At 45.1% G+C, this 15,898-nt stretch overlaps 1 protein-coding gene across 6 annotated transcripts in view; it reads right to left on the reverse strand.

Moving 5' to 3' along the window:
- Window positions 1–729: 729 nt before the first annotated feature.
- Window positions 730–15,898, reverse strand: part of FLNB (filamin B) — a 72,004-nt gene continuing 56,835 nt past the window's right edge. For 5 of the 6 annotated variants that reach the window (XM_064667563.1, XM_064667567.1, XM_064667564.1 and 2 more), the window contains 14 exons: window positions 14,547–14,675; window positions 13,883–14,056; window positions 13,572–13,730; window positions 12,995–13,198; window positions 12,251–12,403; window positions 11,823–11,945; window positions 10,962–11,228; window positions 10,382–10,519; window positions 10,176–10,291; window positions 8,233–8,365; window positions 7,022–7,198; window positions 4,411–4,629; window positions 3,260–3,463; window positions 730–2,529 (listed from right to left, as the gene is read on the reverse strand). In XM_064667563.1, coding sequence (XP_064523633.1) covers window positions 2,342–2,529; window positions 3,260–3,463; window positions 4,411–4,629; window positions 7,022–7,198; window positions 8,233–8,365; window positions 10,176–10,291; window positions 10,382–10,519; window positions 10,962–11,228; window positions 11,823–11,945; window positions 12,251–12,403; window positions 12,995–13,198; window positions 13,572–13,730; window positions 13,883–14,056; window positions 14,547–14,675 — 2,384 coding nt within the window. In that variant the 3' untranslated portion in view covers window positions 730–2,341. The remainder of the gene's footprint in view (window positions 2,530–3,259; window positions 3,464–4,410; window positions 4,630–7,021; window positions 7,199–8,232; window positions 8,366–10,175; window positions 10,292–10,381; window positions 10,520–10,961; window positions 11,229–11,822; window positions 11,946–12,250; window positions 12,404–12,994; window positions 13,199–13,571; window positions 13,731–13,882; window positions 14,057–14,546; window positions 14,676–15,898) is intronic. The other variant, XM_064667566.1, reaches the window with a different exon arrangement.

Raw genomic sequence — 15,898 nt, forward strand, 5'->3', positions numbered from 1 at the left:
GCCACTGTCATTAAACCCAGACAAGGGGTGACAGGCAAGAGAAGGCCAGACAAGGGCAGGGTGACTGGGACATAGGGGTTACACAGGTGAGACGCTCTCAAGGTTTACTCACCCCAACAGCTGTATCCAGGTTATTTTGTTTTGTTTAAAAACATTAAATAGGAGGTTCATGCTGACGTAGCACAAGGCTAATGAAACACAGTTAACTATAAAAAGGAAATAATCTGATAAACCTGGGGCAGGAAAGTCCTTGGCAGCCACTGCATCTCAGGTTTCACTGGGGCTTTCAGCAGGAGTGTGTTTGGGAAAACATCTGCTGGTTTCCATGGCCATGTGCCGGAGCTGCCGGTCCCAGGTGCAGGGAGACACCTTCTGCAAACAACCCCAGGGAGCCTGGAGGAACAGGGGGTGCCACTGGAGTGCCCTGGGATCAGACTGATAACCCAGCTGGCAGCTCAAGGGACACACCAGTGCCAGCTCCACTGCCCCCGTGCCTGGGGTCTGCACAGGGGCAAAGGGGCACAGGGTGTTTATGCTGTGGCTTAAACTTCTGGCATTTTGTTTTAAGGAAAAAAAAAGGGGTTAGAGTTAAAAAAAGAATAGCACTGAGGTTATGCCCAAATTTTCATGGCTACATGCAGGGCTCATGGGCTATCCAGTCTGCCTGAAGCTGCTATGTGTGTAGTTTCAGTTTGAACTTTACTGACTACATATGAAAAGAATCCAATATTGTTTTTAACATGCACATTTTAATGAAGCAAACATTTCTATTTAATAAGTTATAACATACAATTTTACAATCCTGTATTTTTATTCCAGTTTATTTTGTTTTAAATTCCTACTTTACAATGTAGTGAGCATTTCACATTAAGGCACAAAAAAAAGCACAGTAAAAAAACCCTCAACTTTCCTTTATTTTCCCAATGACTGTGCTGGAGAGTAGTGCATCCACATGTAACTACAGAACCATAAGCATGAACTTCTCCCAAGGGACAGTGACATTTCAACAAATCCTACCTTCTCTTAGTCGCAGAGTTAAAGCTCATTAGGAGAGTCTACTAAAGCCCCAGCAGCTGACAGCAATTCAGATATGCACTTGGGAAGCAGCGTGGAGCAATCCGGGACAAACAGACAAGTCATAAGGAAGTTTCCACTCCCTGACCCTCCTCAGCAATGCCTGTTGCAGCACGAAGGGGATTTCAGAAGACACGTGTGCTTCAGGCATGTCCTTGGACTGAGACACAAAAAAACACCTTGGACCAAAGATGGGTCTGTTCATGGTACTATTGCTATTATTTGTACTGCTATCACTGGTAGGTTCACACACCCTCCCTCCCTCCCCACACCCCACTGCAGCTGTGGGTCCCCTTCCCAGGCTGGTTTCTTTGCACCATCTCAACTACTCCCCAGGCCCGTGGCCTCCAGGGAAACTGCTGGTCATCATCCCAACACACCATGGTGCTCTGTCCTGCAGCAGCTGTGGGTCACACAGGCGAGAGCTATCCCTGGCTCGGCAAGTTTAGGGGATTTACTTAACCCAGCCAATCCAGGGGCTTGTTCTTAAATAAAAAGAGTGTGGGGAGTTACCTGTAAAGTTACAGAAACAACACCAGAATCCCAAGCTAATTAAAAACCGCATTGCTAGCATCATGGACAAAAAGCTACCTGTCTAGAGTTACAAAGCATTAATATAGAAAGGCTGAAAGCTTCCAGGAAGTCGATTTCCATCTGCTTTTGGTTTTCTGTAAAAGATAAACTTTTTCTAAATGTAAACCACTAGCAGAGCATTTTCAGAAACATTTTAAATTTGAGTGGTAAAGCCACTTATAGTAGCTTTTTATAATGTTAAGCGTTAAAATTGATCAAGTATAGAAAGGCACATATTATAGTACCAGTTTTACCTCATTTCTTTACAGAAAAGAATTTGAACTGGGGACAGCCCAAGTCATATTCCATAACTAAAATGTAAAGTCTCCAGTCAAATAAAATCAGTAGTTAAGATACCCAATTACAAAGACAAATTCCAGTTTTCAATTAACATCCAAAGTCTTTAACATCCACAAGGGAAATTAGTGTCTAGTCATCCATATGATTCTCCGAACATTAAAAGTGACCCGGACAGTACTGCAAAGGTACAATTTGAGGAGGATATTAAATAGATTGACATCAGGTTGGTAAGTAGGATAGAAGTGAAATGCTTGTACAAAATAGTTACAGAGTTTACATCTGACTGTACTGAAATGTGAGCCGTGTGTATCTAGATACTGCATTTTGCAACAGGACTGCACCCAGGATAACTCTGCACCTGGACTGCAAAGGCAGAGGCCGATTCTGGCGCTGTTTATGGAACGGTGACATGGAAGGGACTCCCAGGGATGTGCTCGTCACCCCATTTCACTGCCAGGACATAGTCACCCCTCTCCTTGACGACGTAAGTGACGTTGTACTGATGGCTGCCCAAGTGCTTGATGGACACCTCTTCGCACGGTATTGTAGGTCCGTGGACACCGACTAACAGCATATTGGAACCTACAGCAAAATAACACACTGTCAACATTCCTGAGCTTAAATAAGCCAGCATGGTTGTACCTTAATATACTGGCTCTGTAACACATGGATTTTGTTATTTCAATTCACAGAGTGGTAGTCTGAGGTATGGCTCAGCTAATTTGGTATAAGAAGGAATTTTATTTTAAAAAGCTTTCAACCTCATAGAGGCAAGGGTTTATTTGAGCATTTTGCCAGATCTGATAGGGTACCACTATCTAACTAACTAGAGCACAGGAGACATCAATGCTGCTTGTGAAAACGAGCTGGCACTGCTTTACAAGTACTTCATCAGAAGTTAATAGCAGGGGCCAGTGAACACAGCTGGCCTGTAATCCACCCTCCACAGAGCTCCTGGATGATGCTGATGATGCTGATCAGTGCTCAAGGCAAATGGGAACACCGTGCATTAAATGCTACAATGCACCACAAGGGTTGCTTAAGTTCAGCAACCTGTTTGTTCTCATGCCATAACCCTGTGGTTCTTTCAGGTGCACCTGGCTGAGATGAAGTCATTTGGAGAGGAACTGGCATCTTTACAGACTCTATATTAGGACTGACTCAGTGAGTACAGTGTAGTATTTAGAGTTTTTCTTTAGAATCAGATCAACACCTCAAGCTCTGAATTTTAACTCTGCAAGTTGGTCTAGAGATAAAAACAGCCCAGCTAAACCACCCACCCTGAACATTCAGCTGGATTCTGCATCCATACCTGCTTTGCTGCAGTCCACAGAGAAAGAACTTTTCTGACCCACAAAAGCCTTTGAGAGTCCTGCTCCACGGGAAATCACTTTGCTAGCATCCGAGGTGGATTTGGGAATGGCACTATAGCAAGTTTCAGTGGATGACCTCGTCACCGACTCTACCAGGATGGAAGAAGTTTCGTTGGCACTGCCTGGGCTAACCAGTCGCTGTCCTGGAAACAGAGAAGATTTCTGACATTCAGATTCACCCCATCTGAAAGGCATTCATAAGGAGGTTTTGAAACCCTCCTAATGACTAGCATGCATTCTGCATCCAAAATGCATTTTTGAAGAGGAGCAATTTCCTACTTGGGTTTTTAAGCTGACATCTTCCAGCACCACTGGCAGCAATCCCATCCCAGAGCCCTCAAGTGGTTGAAGGACCACAGGAACTTCAGGATTCATTAAGCAAAGCTGGCTTAAGAAGAGTTAATTGTGCTCCAATCACCAAATGGCAAAAATTAAACTTGAGTTGGCAGAAAAGCAGGTGCAATTTTGCAATAACCCATTTTGAAAGCAGAGCGTGTCCCAGCCTGAGGAAGTGCAGTCCCTGCCGCCCTCTCCCAAGAACATCCCTGCACTTTGGGCACCACGAGAGGGTTCACTAGCTCAGGGGCAGCAGCAGAGATGAGCTCCAGCCTGTGCTTAAACACAGTGGTGAAGAGAAAACAAGCTTCCTAAACCAGCCTTCCTCACATCATCTAAAAGCCTCCCAGATGTTACCGATGTTTGGTTAGGTGACACCTGCACCAAAATTAGACCAAGAGAGGCATCACTTATGCCACAGGCAAGCAGGTTTCAGGTTTTGGGGGGAAAATGGGTAAATAAGTCATATTTCCCTACTGCCACTGCAACACCCTGACACTAGATCATGATTTAATATTCCCCCATGACACTATTTTATGGCCCACCACTGAGTCAAGCTGGTAAGCTCCATGACTGTTGCTCTTGTAGCTGCTCCTGAGAGCCCTCATCTAGGCTTTGGAGGTGATAGGGAGGAACATTTTTCTTCTCATGCTTTTGGGCATCTAGACCAGAATGCCACTGTCTCAAGAGGGACGTATTTGCTGAATGACACGAGCTGCTTCAGGCACACAGTAAGTACTGGTTAGCTTTTTACCTGTAACCTTTGCCTTGAAGGGGCTGCCCACTATGTGGTTAGGTCCACCATATTTAACTCCAATTAAATAGTTTCCTGGAGCCATGGGTGTGTACATGACTTTGTAACCTTCTGGAGTTTCCTGGCAGTCCATTTTCACCTTTGATGGCCCTTCAATTGTAACAGAGAGGGTACCTGGACCAGCCTTGGTCGTGTTAATGAAAAACTCCGACTGCAGTCCTAGAAAGATGTAGCACAGTAAGACACACTCTTCCTCACACCCATGTTACACATGCAGCCTCAGTCATTAAATAGGAAGGGGTAATTCGGTGCAAGACCAGGCTGCTCAAGGCTGCAGGCAGGGAGGGACACCACATCCCCCCGCCCCACATCCTCTCACAGGCGAGTCCCAGCCAGGGGCTCTGCACCCCTGGAAGTCTCCCCAGCTTCATCCTGCTCCCTTCTCTGCTTGGGTTATGTGACTGTGTGGGACAAGGGGTCATGAGAGCCCTTCAGGACTGAAATGGAAGTAATTCACCATCAAAAAACTGGCTTAGAGAGAAAGCAAGAGCCTTTCTCTTGGGTGTCAGAGCCCACACTAACACAGCTCCAGCATGTATAAATTCGGAGAGCTCAGAGCTGTCTTGCTGCCTGGACCACAAATCAGCACTGAAGAGCCTACAGGAAAGCAGGAGAGACAAGGGGCAGGAGATCTCCTGGAGGAGATGGGTGTCTGAACTGCTTGGCAACAGCACTCTAAGCAGTTTGTGGAAACAAAAGCTTGTTTAATTACAGCATCTGGTTAACACAGCTGAATTATTGCTGCTAATACTAAGCCAATGACACAATGCCAACGACATAAGAAAAAAATTAAATAAGGCTTTCAGCCCCAAAATAATTTACTGTCAAACTCTGGCTTAAAATATTTATGATCTTTGGGCTGTAGCATGAGACACTGCTGAGAAGGAATAAAGTGCTCAAGCTCACTCAAAATCAGGATGGCCATGGGAAAGTTTACTGCTGCTGCGACAGAAGCATGCAGACATGGGAATAAACTAGGGAGAAGTTTGTAGCCTCTCCACACAAGAGGCTGCTGTGTCGCAATGCTGGAAGAGCCCAGTTCCCACAGATGATTGTGCCATCCAGCAGCCCATGTCCCTGGCACTGCCTGCCCAGGAGGTCAGGCATCAATCTGCAATGCCCCGCTCAACTGGAAGGAAGTTAATTCCCAAAGCCAGTAAGCTGCACAGCTGCTCACTAAGACTTCTTGCTCCAGAGTCACTGGTTTTCCCTGTGCCCCAGATGAAGGCTTGCATTGTTGCAGGCTGCAGGCACGCAGCCCTCGTGGGGGATGGTTCAGGTGCTCAGCCACTGGCTATTGAAACCCCTACACTGGGTCATTGTTCAGAAACGCTGCTTGGCAGCTCCCAGGGCACTGGGCCTTTGGCAGCAGCCAGGATTCAACAAGGGGGCACAGAGTAACTTTACTGAAGTTAAACAGTCTATTTAGATTTAAAACAACCCCAAGCACCTTTATAGATGGAGAAAAATTCCCCTGTCCCTGATGCATCAGTGGCTAAGTATTAATGAGTGCTTTTGTTTCCACCTATTAAAGCAGCACAGGCTGTATCTTTATTTTATGTGGTGTATCCGCATGTTTCCAAAACCAACTGCTTGGTTTCTCCAGAACACCAGAAGCTTTAACTGAATAACTGCAGTATTTTTTTTCCCAGGGAGAAAAAAGGTAATGAAATGGAATCCACAAGACACAGCAGTAGATGGGATAAGAGGAACTAGCTATTCCCTTGCATAACCAAAGGAAAAAAAAATAATCAGTTTTACTCTGCTATTCACCTGTGTGTGTGGCCTGAGCAAGCACACAATTAAATAAATCAATGTACATATCCTGGAATGTTTTCATACTTTCTTACTAAGGCCACCAATCATAGAAATGAAAAAACAAACCCTAAACTCTACATTCTTGAGCTGAGAACTATCAGATGAGGAAACCGCAGCAGACACCGGGGTGTCAGATTTCCAAGAAGAGACTGTTCACGCTGCATCTGAAGCACACAGCCAACACAACAATCCACTGTTCTCCCCAGGGTTCACACATCATACTACATTTAACTTGAAATTTCTTAGAGCTGCAAGCACTGAACGGAAGGTAACAGGGTACACCCTGGTACCCATTTAATTAACAGGGGCACACAAGTTAAACAAGATTTCTTCAACTAGACAGCCAACTCAGACATTGTGTTCATGCGTGGAAGGGAGCCAGAGCATCTCCAGAGCTCCAAGGGACCACCGAGGTGGAGCTCAGCTAACTGGCAGAGTTAGCCCAGCTGCTAACCAGCAGTTCCACGGAACGCACGCTGCAGCTGCTGATTTACACAAGTTTTAAGGTTGTTAAGGCTCAGTATAGCCTGCAGACTTGTAAGTGATGGTTATAAGACATGAGGAGCATGCTAGAAAGCAAAATTAGCCTGTGCTCAGGTCAGCAGAGAATGTGGGTTAGTTCAGCTGCCTTAGCAGGCAAAGCCATGTAAAAATATGCCTAGGAACAACTTCTGTGTATGCCTCAAAGCCAAGTGCAAACAGGTCTGTATCGGAGCTGTAAGAGGAGGGTTACCCGTGGTGCCGCTCTCCAGGCCGGATCCGTAGGCCGTGACCAGCGTGGGATTGCCCGCCTGCCCGGGCTCACCCACACGCACTTTGAACGGGCTGCCCACGACGTGGCTCCCGTTGAACTTCACGTCGATGGAGTGGATGCCATTCTCGTGGGGGATGAACCGAACGGCGTACTTATCTGTGAGAGAGAAGTGGCTTTTCTGACACATCAGAGAGAACAATCAAACAGTAAACCAGCAATTAAACCCAACTGGTTAGCAATCCAAGCTTCTGTAATGCTTTGACATGTTTTGGTCCCAGGTTTAGTGAACTCAGCTACACAAGCTGCTAAGCTCATATTTAAGTAGGAAACGCTGTATTTATTGCAGGAGGTGTTACAGATTGGATTTTCACCTTGTTTACCAGGATCTGATCTCAGCTGTCATCTAGTCTGCAGGGTGAATTTTAGAGTTATTTGCCTCACTGGTGCACTAAACATGACAACTGAATCACAGCCCAACCTGTCAGCAGCTGAGGGAGCAGCGCAGAGAAGAAAAGCAGCTGGTTAGAGCAAGCCAAATCTCACCAGTGGGCTGAGCGTGCTGCTCTGACACCACAGACACAGCACCTTTATCTAATGATGTAATTTAGCAATTTGCTGATATTTAACATTTTTGATTGCGTGTTAACTCAGAGGAGGGACTGATCTCCCCCAGCTGGACAGCTGCTGTCTGTCCATAGTACAGGCCATAACTCATAGAGACTTCAAGTGAAAAAGAAAAGCTCATTGCTGAAACAGGTGTTGAGCTTTCTGTAGTGTTTGCTTATAGTCAGCTTCCTTGACATTTCATATGAAGGAGTGAGTGCAAGTTAAAAATAAACTATTAGTCAAAGATGGAAGCATAGCTTTGAAAAATAAACTTCTCCCCATCATATTTCTCTCACATCATATTTCATTTATGACTAATATCGCTGTACCTTCACTGGCAGGCCAAGACTTAAATGTCTGTACTTTACACAAATGGGGGTCAGACAGTTCATTTGCTATCTAGGAAAAGCATGGACGTAACCCTGACTGAACAGCTCTTGACACCAAGAAGTAATTTTTGAAGCATGGTCCTCATCCCTTAGGTACACTGTTCACAAGCCAAAGAAACTGAATTCTCTTGCTGTGGGACAGCAAATGTTTTGGAGGTCAGACAGTTTGTTATGACACCGTAAAGCTGTGCTCACCTGGCTCCAGCTCAGACACATGGCACTCTTCGACAGCTCCAGAGGGGCTGTGGACTTTAGCGTCGATCTTGCCCTTTGCCCCGTTCAGCCTTATAGCAAAGGATGCCGGCTGATTAACTTTTAATCCAGACTCCTGAGAATGCAACAGTCAGATTATCAAATTTAAACTTCTTGTTTCAGACAGCACAAGATTTGTGGCAGGGAAATAACCGCTTCAGCATGAGGGTTTTTTCAGGTTTCAGCAAAAGGCATAATGTTGTTACTTGCATTAATGCTCATATCACCTCTCTGCCTCTTAGGGGGTGGCTGATTCAGAAGTCACCCACACTGGCTAGGCTGACTTAGCCCATGGTAACACGGGTTTTTGGAAGCCTGACGGCTCTGCCACATCAAAGAGAGGCAGGCTTACAAGACTAGTCACCCGTTATCACTGAGGTCAGTCCTCGGTATTCAGGCACTTGATTTAAAAGATGCTTAAGCTATAGCTCCATTTTCACAACCCATTCACTCATTCCAGATTCATTCAGGGAAAAGCCTCTGATAATCCAGTTGTCTGAAAGAGTAATATGCATGTTTATATTTGCCACAAGAGGCTGCATTTAGAACGCCACCACAAGATGTCTTAAACATGAGAAAGCAATTTAAAACATGAAACCAGATGTTGCGGTGCTGTCAGGCCGTCGGTCGAAGGCGAGGCAGCTCCACATCTGAGCTGCAATGGTCCTCAACCAGCACAGCACATGCAGCTATCTACCAGTAACATCTCATGTTTAACATACTTTACCTGATTTTGTTTTCAACTAAATCCTGAAGAGGGAAATAAATGCAACTGAGTAGAACTGAGGTACAATGTATAAACAAGTCCCTGATGTGGGTTTAGTGGAGGCTGATGCTGCACAATGCACTCCATTACCAAATACTCAGCTTTATCTGCCTCTCCAGGACTTAATTGAAGTGAGTATTCCTGTCAAAGAGTCTTTAAATGAAACACAAGGTAAACATCAATACCACAGTGACTAATTAACGCCCTTGTAACTCCTGGTTAGAAGAGATACTATTGGATCAGGCTGTCATGGTTCATTTTTACAGCAGAGGTGGAGAAGTCCTGCAGCCTAGGTAAACTCCTGGGAACCACAGCTGGGTTAGCCAAAAAACCATAGCTGAAAAAAAGCCTCAACTGAAGTACTAATCACCACTCAATGAGGACTGAGGTACAGTATATTTAGACACAGATTCTCAGTCTGACATCCAAGCTTCTGGCTTTGGAGATTTTAGTCAGGCCTTTAATATTACTTGTATTTTAATGCCTGTAACCACACACACACACAAATGACATGGTGAGGTTAGCAGATGATCCCAGACCAGCTACAAAGCTGTGACTCACTCTGAGATTCGCTATCGCTCATGAATCACGTGAGCTGTGACTGTGTGGTTTCATAACATCAGCCAGAACAAATCTGCACCCCAACCTCACCTTGGGGCCCCCTCTGTCTGCCCAGCCAGGCTGCAGTGACATCCCAGCTGCACAGCCCTACACTACCCATGGAAACCCAGCTGCTCTTCTGTGGGCCAACCAGGGAACCCAGTGCCAGCATGATCACTGGTAGTTCACTTCCATGTTTCAGTTCTCCTTTGCCCTCCCCTAGCTAATGGGGTGGGAAACACTTTTAAACTCCTCCAATGGTATTTCTGTAGCCTCTTGTTCCTAATTCCCAAGTGTCATCACCTGTAATACACTCAGTTGAGCCTTCTGCCTTTGAATTCTGGCTTGCCAGAGCTGGGCCAGCTGCCAAAAACCTCTCTGGCTGCAAGCTGAGCTTGAAAACAAGCACCAACCAAGGCAAGACTTTTACTAAGAAGAAATGACAACCATTTTGGTCTTGGAGAACAAGGACGAAATCAGTCTGTGTGGTAAGCTGTAGAGATGTTTCCTTATGTCTCACCTGAAGACTAGTGACAGTGAGCCTGCGAGCATCATCGGAGGGGGCGATGACGGGAACCAGGTAGGGGCTTTCAGGAATGTGCTCATCATTGAACTTTATGGACACCTCATAGTTGCCTGCAGGGAGAAAAGAAGCAATGAGTGTCCTTAGTTTCTTTGAAAGTCACATTCAATGTTGTTTCCCTATGATCTGGTCTTGGTACATACCTGGCTCTTGAACTATGTATGATGCACCACATGATCCATCTTTATGGTCATCAAAGGTGATTTCTGCTTTACTTGGGCCTTCTACAGCAATAGATAGTCCTCCAGCTCCAGCTTCCCGTGTCCATATACTGAACTCAGCTGTTGAAGCATACGAGCACACAAGAGTAAGTTTGCTGCTGCTGGGTTGCAGCTTCTTCCTAAGACTGTGCAGTATCTCATACTTAAATGTATCATCACTGTCCTATCAACCTGGGACATACTGCTCAGCAGTTTCTCCAGAAGGCTCCTATTAGCCTTGAATTAGCCTATCAGCCCTGTATAACACACCTTACAACCTCGAGTTCACTCTGTGAGAGCAGTCAGTTTCCAAAATGTGTATTTCCAGACTTTTCCATTCACATGACACAGCAATATTATTTCTCCATGTTTCTCCACTGGCCACCTCTGGCTTGGGACAACCCCACAGTGTTACACCAAGCTCTGCTCAAACTCTCAGAGAAGAGGCCAACAGAAACCAAACCCCTGCACTGCAGAGCTGCACACAGCACACACTGGAGCCCAGTGAGAGCAGAGGACTCACCTGGAACACCCGTCTCTCCACGCTCGAGCCCCGGGCCTCCAGCTCTCACTTTATGGGCTCCTCCCTCACCCAGTGGTCCCACAGTGAACTGGAAGGGGCTGCCTGGCACCGGCTGCCCTCTGTATTTGACATCCACAGTGTGGACTCCCATTTCTTGTGGCACAAAGCTGACGCAGTAGGTGTTTTTGTCAACCTCTGAAATTTCGGCACTGAAGTTTCTCCCAGAGGGACTAGTTACCTGTGCTTCCATATCTCTACAGTCAATTTCTAACAAGAAGAGAATAAAAAAAAACGCAGATTAGAAAGTTACAAGGGGTTTTGGTATTTTGTTTTTGGAAGCAGGACCTGAGCTGAAGTGATTACACAGTACAAATGACAGAAGAGGCACACAGGTGCCCATTCGTATGCTCAGGCAGGTGTGTGCTGCCAAGCAGCAAGCCCAGCCAGTTACAGCTTCCCAGTTAAGCTCCCTCTACAGAGGCAGATTAAGTGGTTGGAAAAGTGCAGCCAGCTAAGCCTGGCCTACATGATTCACAGTTTCCAGACAGCAATACAAACATTTAACAGCCTACATGATGATCTTAAACCCCTGGAGCCAGGGTGAGCTGTGCAGCCCATTCCCCAGCCTGCTGCACACACAGTAAATTAAATTAAGGCCTCTCTGGTATTTATTTCTCCATATGTTGATCATGGTCATGCTTATTTTTAACATTCAAAGAGACACACTACCAGTGTTTCTTCCCTAAACTATCTTAATATGAGGATGTCTTCACAACACTGAAGTTTGTATTTCTGCTTCAGGTGCACCCAAGCTACACAAGTGCAAGTTGTGGTTTTGGGGATAAGGATGTTGCTGCTTACCTGGGATTTTTAGGTTCAGATCACATACGCTTCCTACTGTTGCAACAGAGGGAGCCCGTCTTGTTCGTGTGATGCTCTCCTTAACTCTTCCTTCACCACTTATCTTCACACTGAATGGGCTGCCTGTAAGTACAACAGCAAGTCATTCCTCTGCTCATTACACGCTGCATTGAGGAGACAAGTGAAAGCTTCCTCTGACTTGTAGGGGATCATAGGGGAAGTTTTACAGCCAACGGTCAGGTCCAAGTGAAATACACCCATGGAAGCAGAACAGTTTCTGATGCTTGCTGCTTGTGGAGGACCCCCTCGAATCTTTGGGACTTAAGGTGCAAGCCAGATCACACAGCCCACCCACAGTTCCAGGGACTGGTCAGCTAGGTAGGACTTCAGTGGTACTAACCAAAATTTTGCCCAACACTTTCACTTACCTGGAATATGTTCATCTGCAAATTTAGTGGACACAATGTACACGCCAGGTACAGTTGGAAAATAGGACACTTTGCAAGTTCCATCTTCTAGATCTTCAGTTTGGATCTCTACCTTGCTGGGTCCTTCAACTGCCAGTGAGATCCCACCATAACCTACAATACACGTAAGTTAGCCTCAGATTTCCACAGCTCTACTCTAAACCTGACATTAAATAGTTCAAACCCATAGCAGTAGGATTGTATCATAATTGGCACACAGGAATTGCATGATGCCTTAATGACATTTCTGTACTCCTAATCAGTCAGATATTGAAGGCACAGCATGTATTCAGCTCCTAAAATCCTCTGACCATATCCCTTTTATTTTGTTAATATTGAAAAGTTATCTTCAAAGCTAAAAGGTTATCCAAGGCTCCACATTAAACCAACAGGGAAATATCTTCCTCATTTCCTTCTTTGTTTCCCTTCCATTCTACCAAATGATACTAGAACCAGCACCATCAAATGAAAACTGTTATCAGTGCCCCAGTGACAGTCCCTGCTGGCTGTAACTGAAGACATCAGCCAGGATCATGCAAAGTGTATTCTAAGTTAATAGTGTTGTCTGTAGTTAGTAACTGACAATGACCACGCATCTTTAACACACTATTTGCAGCTGGTGGTCACACATGAGGGGGCAATGCTCTCATGTAGAGTGGGTATGTATCTCACAGCATCTCACAGTCCCTTTGACGTGGAACTGACCTGCGTCTCTTGTGTCTACAATGAAGTCACACATTTCAAAGGTCCGTCCTTCTACCAAGCCACGTCCAAAAACTCTTGCCCGTCTGGCATCCCCGATCTCAGACTGGACCACCATGATTGTTACAGGGCTGTTTGGTACATGGCTCCCGTTTTTCTTGATGCTAACCAGATGTTCTCCTACTTCCCGTGGAATGAATGAGATGCCTATGAAGCAGAGAAATGTGACTAATTTATTCAGTTTTTATTCATGTTATACTCAATTTAAATGCCTTAATCACACCAAGAAATGAAATACTGGAAGAGCGCTCTCTTCACATATGTTGAAGCGTTGCTCTTAAGTGGACCACAAAGCCATTCATATATGCTGACAAAACCCACTTCAATTGCAACCTGACATGTCACACGCAACCTAAGACAAGGTCATTCTTCACACTCTTCTGTCTTTGGGCAACTGTACCAAACACTATCAACCACGTGGTTTGACAACACTCTTCTGGGAAGGAGCAGAGAAGTCAGTGATTTTACATGCCAAAGCAAATTGGAGCAAAGGCTACCCTACTAATCTCTCAGAGCTTACCAATGTGGTTATTGGGCAGCCTCTTCAGAAGACAAGGCTCATCACGACCAGATGGGGCTTTAATGCTGGCTGTTAGGAGACTGAGATCAGTCTCATTGATGTCCAACATAAAGTCAGCAGCAGAACCAAGCTTAACCTGAGACCGTCTTCTGTTATCATCTGAATACATAAACAGAAACAAGTCACAAAACTTTACAAGGTTAAGTGCAGAACAAGTCAGAGGACTTCAAATTCCTACCACAAACCAGGTCCCCCATGCTGTCAGATGTTAATTTTTATATGAAGTGCTTCCCTAAGTCTCAACTTTATACCTGTGATCTTAGCCGTGAATGGGCTGCCTGGAATGTGTTTGTCATTGTACTTGACCAGGATGCTGTAGTTCCCAGGCAGAGTAGGCAGGTACGTGACTGTGCACGTCCCATCTTTGTTATCAATGCAGCTGATCTCTGCTTTTGAAGGTCCTTCAATAGCCAAGTCCAGCCCACCTAGGAAACAAGGAGAATGGCACTTCTGTAAATCTTTGTGCACATCAAGTCCAAAGACTTGGTCCAATGAGAAAGATCCAATACGTGGTACTTAAAATGCAGCTTAAGATGTGTGTTTTCAAAGGACAGCAGCAAAAACAGGTCAGGCCAATCCACTAAGGCCACAGCTCTATTCAGTCTGTTAGATTTACCTAACAGTGATTCCACACCCAGTCATCACCCACTAGATTTAAGCTGCCTTCAGTTTATTTTTAATTAAACAAACCATTTGCACCCTGTACCACAGGACACATCTAGATACATCTACTGCTCTTGGGAAGTGGTAATAAAACAGCTTTTACTGCAAGTTACAGCCTGATATTTGCACAAGTCATTTGTATCATATCAGAGGCTCATAGTTGGACACAGGAATGGAAATTACCACCAGTGTGCATTAAACTACCAAGAAGTTCCTAGTTTAGGGTAGGAGGGGTTTAAAGGACAGACTTACCCTCTCCTGCATCTTCTGTGACAATGGTGAAAGTTGCTGGTTTATTGGCAACCCCATAAATGAGGCCAGGTCCATATGCAGACACACTGCCACTGTTGGGGTAATTCACATAGAACTGCAGAGGGCTCTCTAAAGGAAAAAAAACCAATCAAAAGAGGCACTTTTAAGGATGAGTGGCCTGGACTACAAGAACTGATCACAATGTTCTTCAATGCCCTTCTCACTACTTGGTATGTGAAAAACCTTTATGTGACTGTAATGCACTTAAAAATCAAATAAGCCTCCCCTTCCACCCTCAAATTGTACTTCTTCACAATTTGTTCCACATTCAGTCATGAAAAAGTGTTCCTCAAATTACCAAAAATAAGTTTCAATGATGTTGTAAATGGTCTTGTTCATTGCAAGTTTATTTTTAGCACATTAAATCAGAACATGACTCAGAAGCAGGCTTTCAGTTCAAGCAGAGATTCTGAATTTTGGTAGCTCAGAATTAGGAACTAGCACAGCACATTGTCTGACTCAATGAACCTGAACCAGCAAATTTGAAGGGTATCCAAAAACGTGTTTGCCAGCCTCAGATTAGCTAAGCTGGTGCACAAGAACAAAAAGTACAGTCACCAACAGCCAACAATGGCTTCAAAAGAAGGCACAAATAGCTCTTTAGTCCAAAGCTAAATTTTGCAGCTGAGCCAGCAGCAGATTTGATTCGTGACAGCCTTCAAGAAGGCAACATCATCCTTCTGTCCTGGTGCAGGGTATTGGTCTTACTGAATTAATACATCCAAGAGTTCAGCACTTACAGAGGTTCTATACCCACACAAGCGCTGAAGAGACTGAAGTAGCAACCATGCATCGCATCATCAAGCTCCCTGCTTCAGCCAAAGTTATCCTGTGTTTCTGTACACCAACAGAACCAGCAGCCCCGGTCAGACAGTGCTGAAGGTATTTTGTCTCATGTCTACACATCTTCCTACAGATCTGCCCCTTTCCCCCAGCCCCACACAGCCAGCATGTCCGGAGAACCGCAAGGCAGCTGCAGCCTCCAGGCGAGGCAGAGCTTCCACTGGGGAGCTGGTGAAGCAAGGACAAAAGAAAAGAAAGGGAATGAAAGGCAGTGGTTTCTGTTTGTTAAGAAGCAGCCAGGAAGAAAGAAAGAAAGATTACAGCATAGTGTGCATGTGTGTTTTATTTTATTGCAGTGAGATGGAAACAGTAACTATAGTGTTTTAGCCACTCAGTCCTCCCCACTGATTGGAGATTTTTTGCCAATGCAGTTTTAAGGATAAACACACACTGTAACCACTAGTTTTGCTGAGCACCATGGCAGAAAAAATGGAAGTTAGAAAATTGCA

The sequence above is a fragment of the Pseudopipra pipra genome, chromosome 11 (assembly GCF_036250125.1).
Source record: "Pseudopipra pipra isolate bDixPip1 chromosome 11, bDixPip1.hap1, whole genome shotgun sequence".
NCBI classification, from domain to species: Eukaryota; Metazoa; Chordata; class Aves; order Passeriformes; family Pipridae; genus Pseudopipra; species Pseudopipra pipra.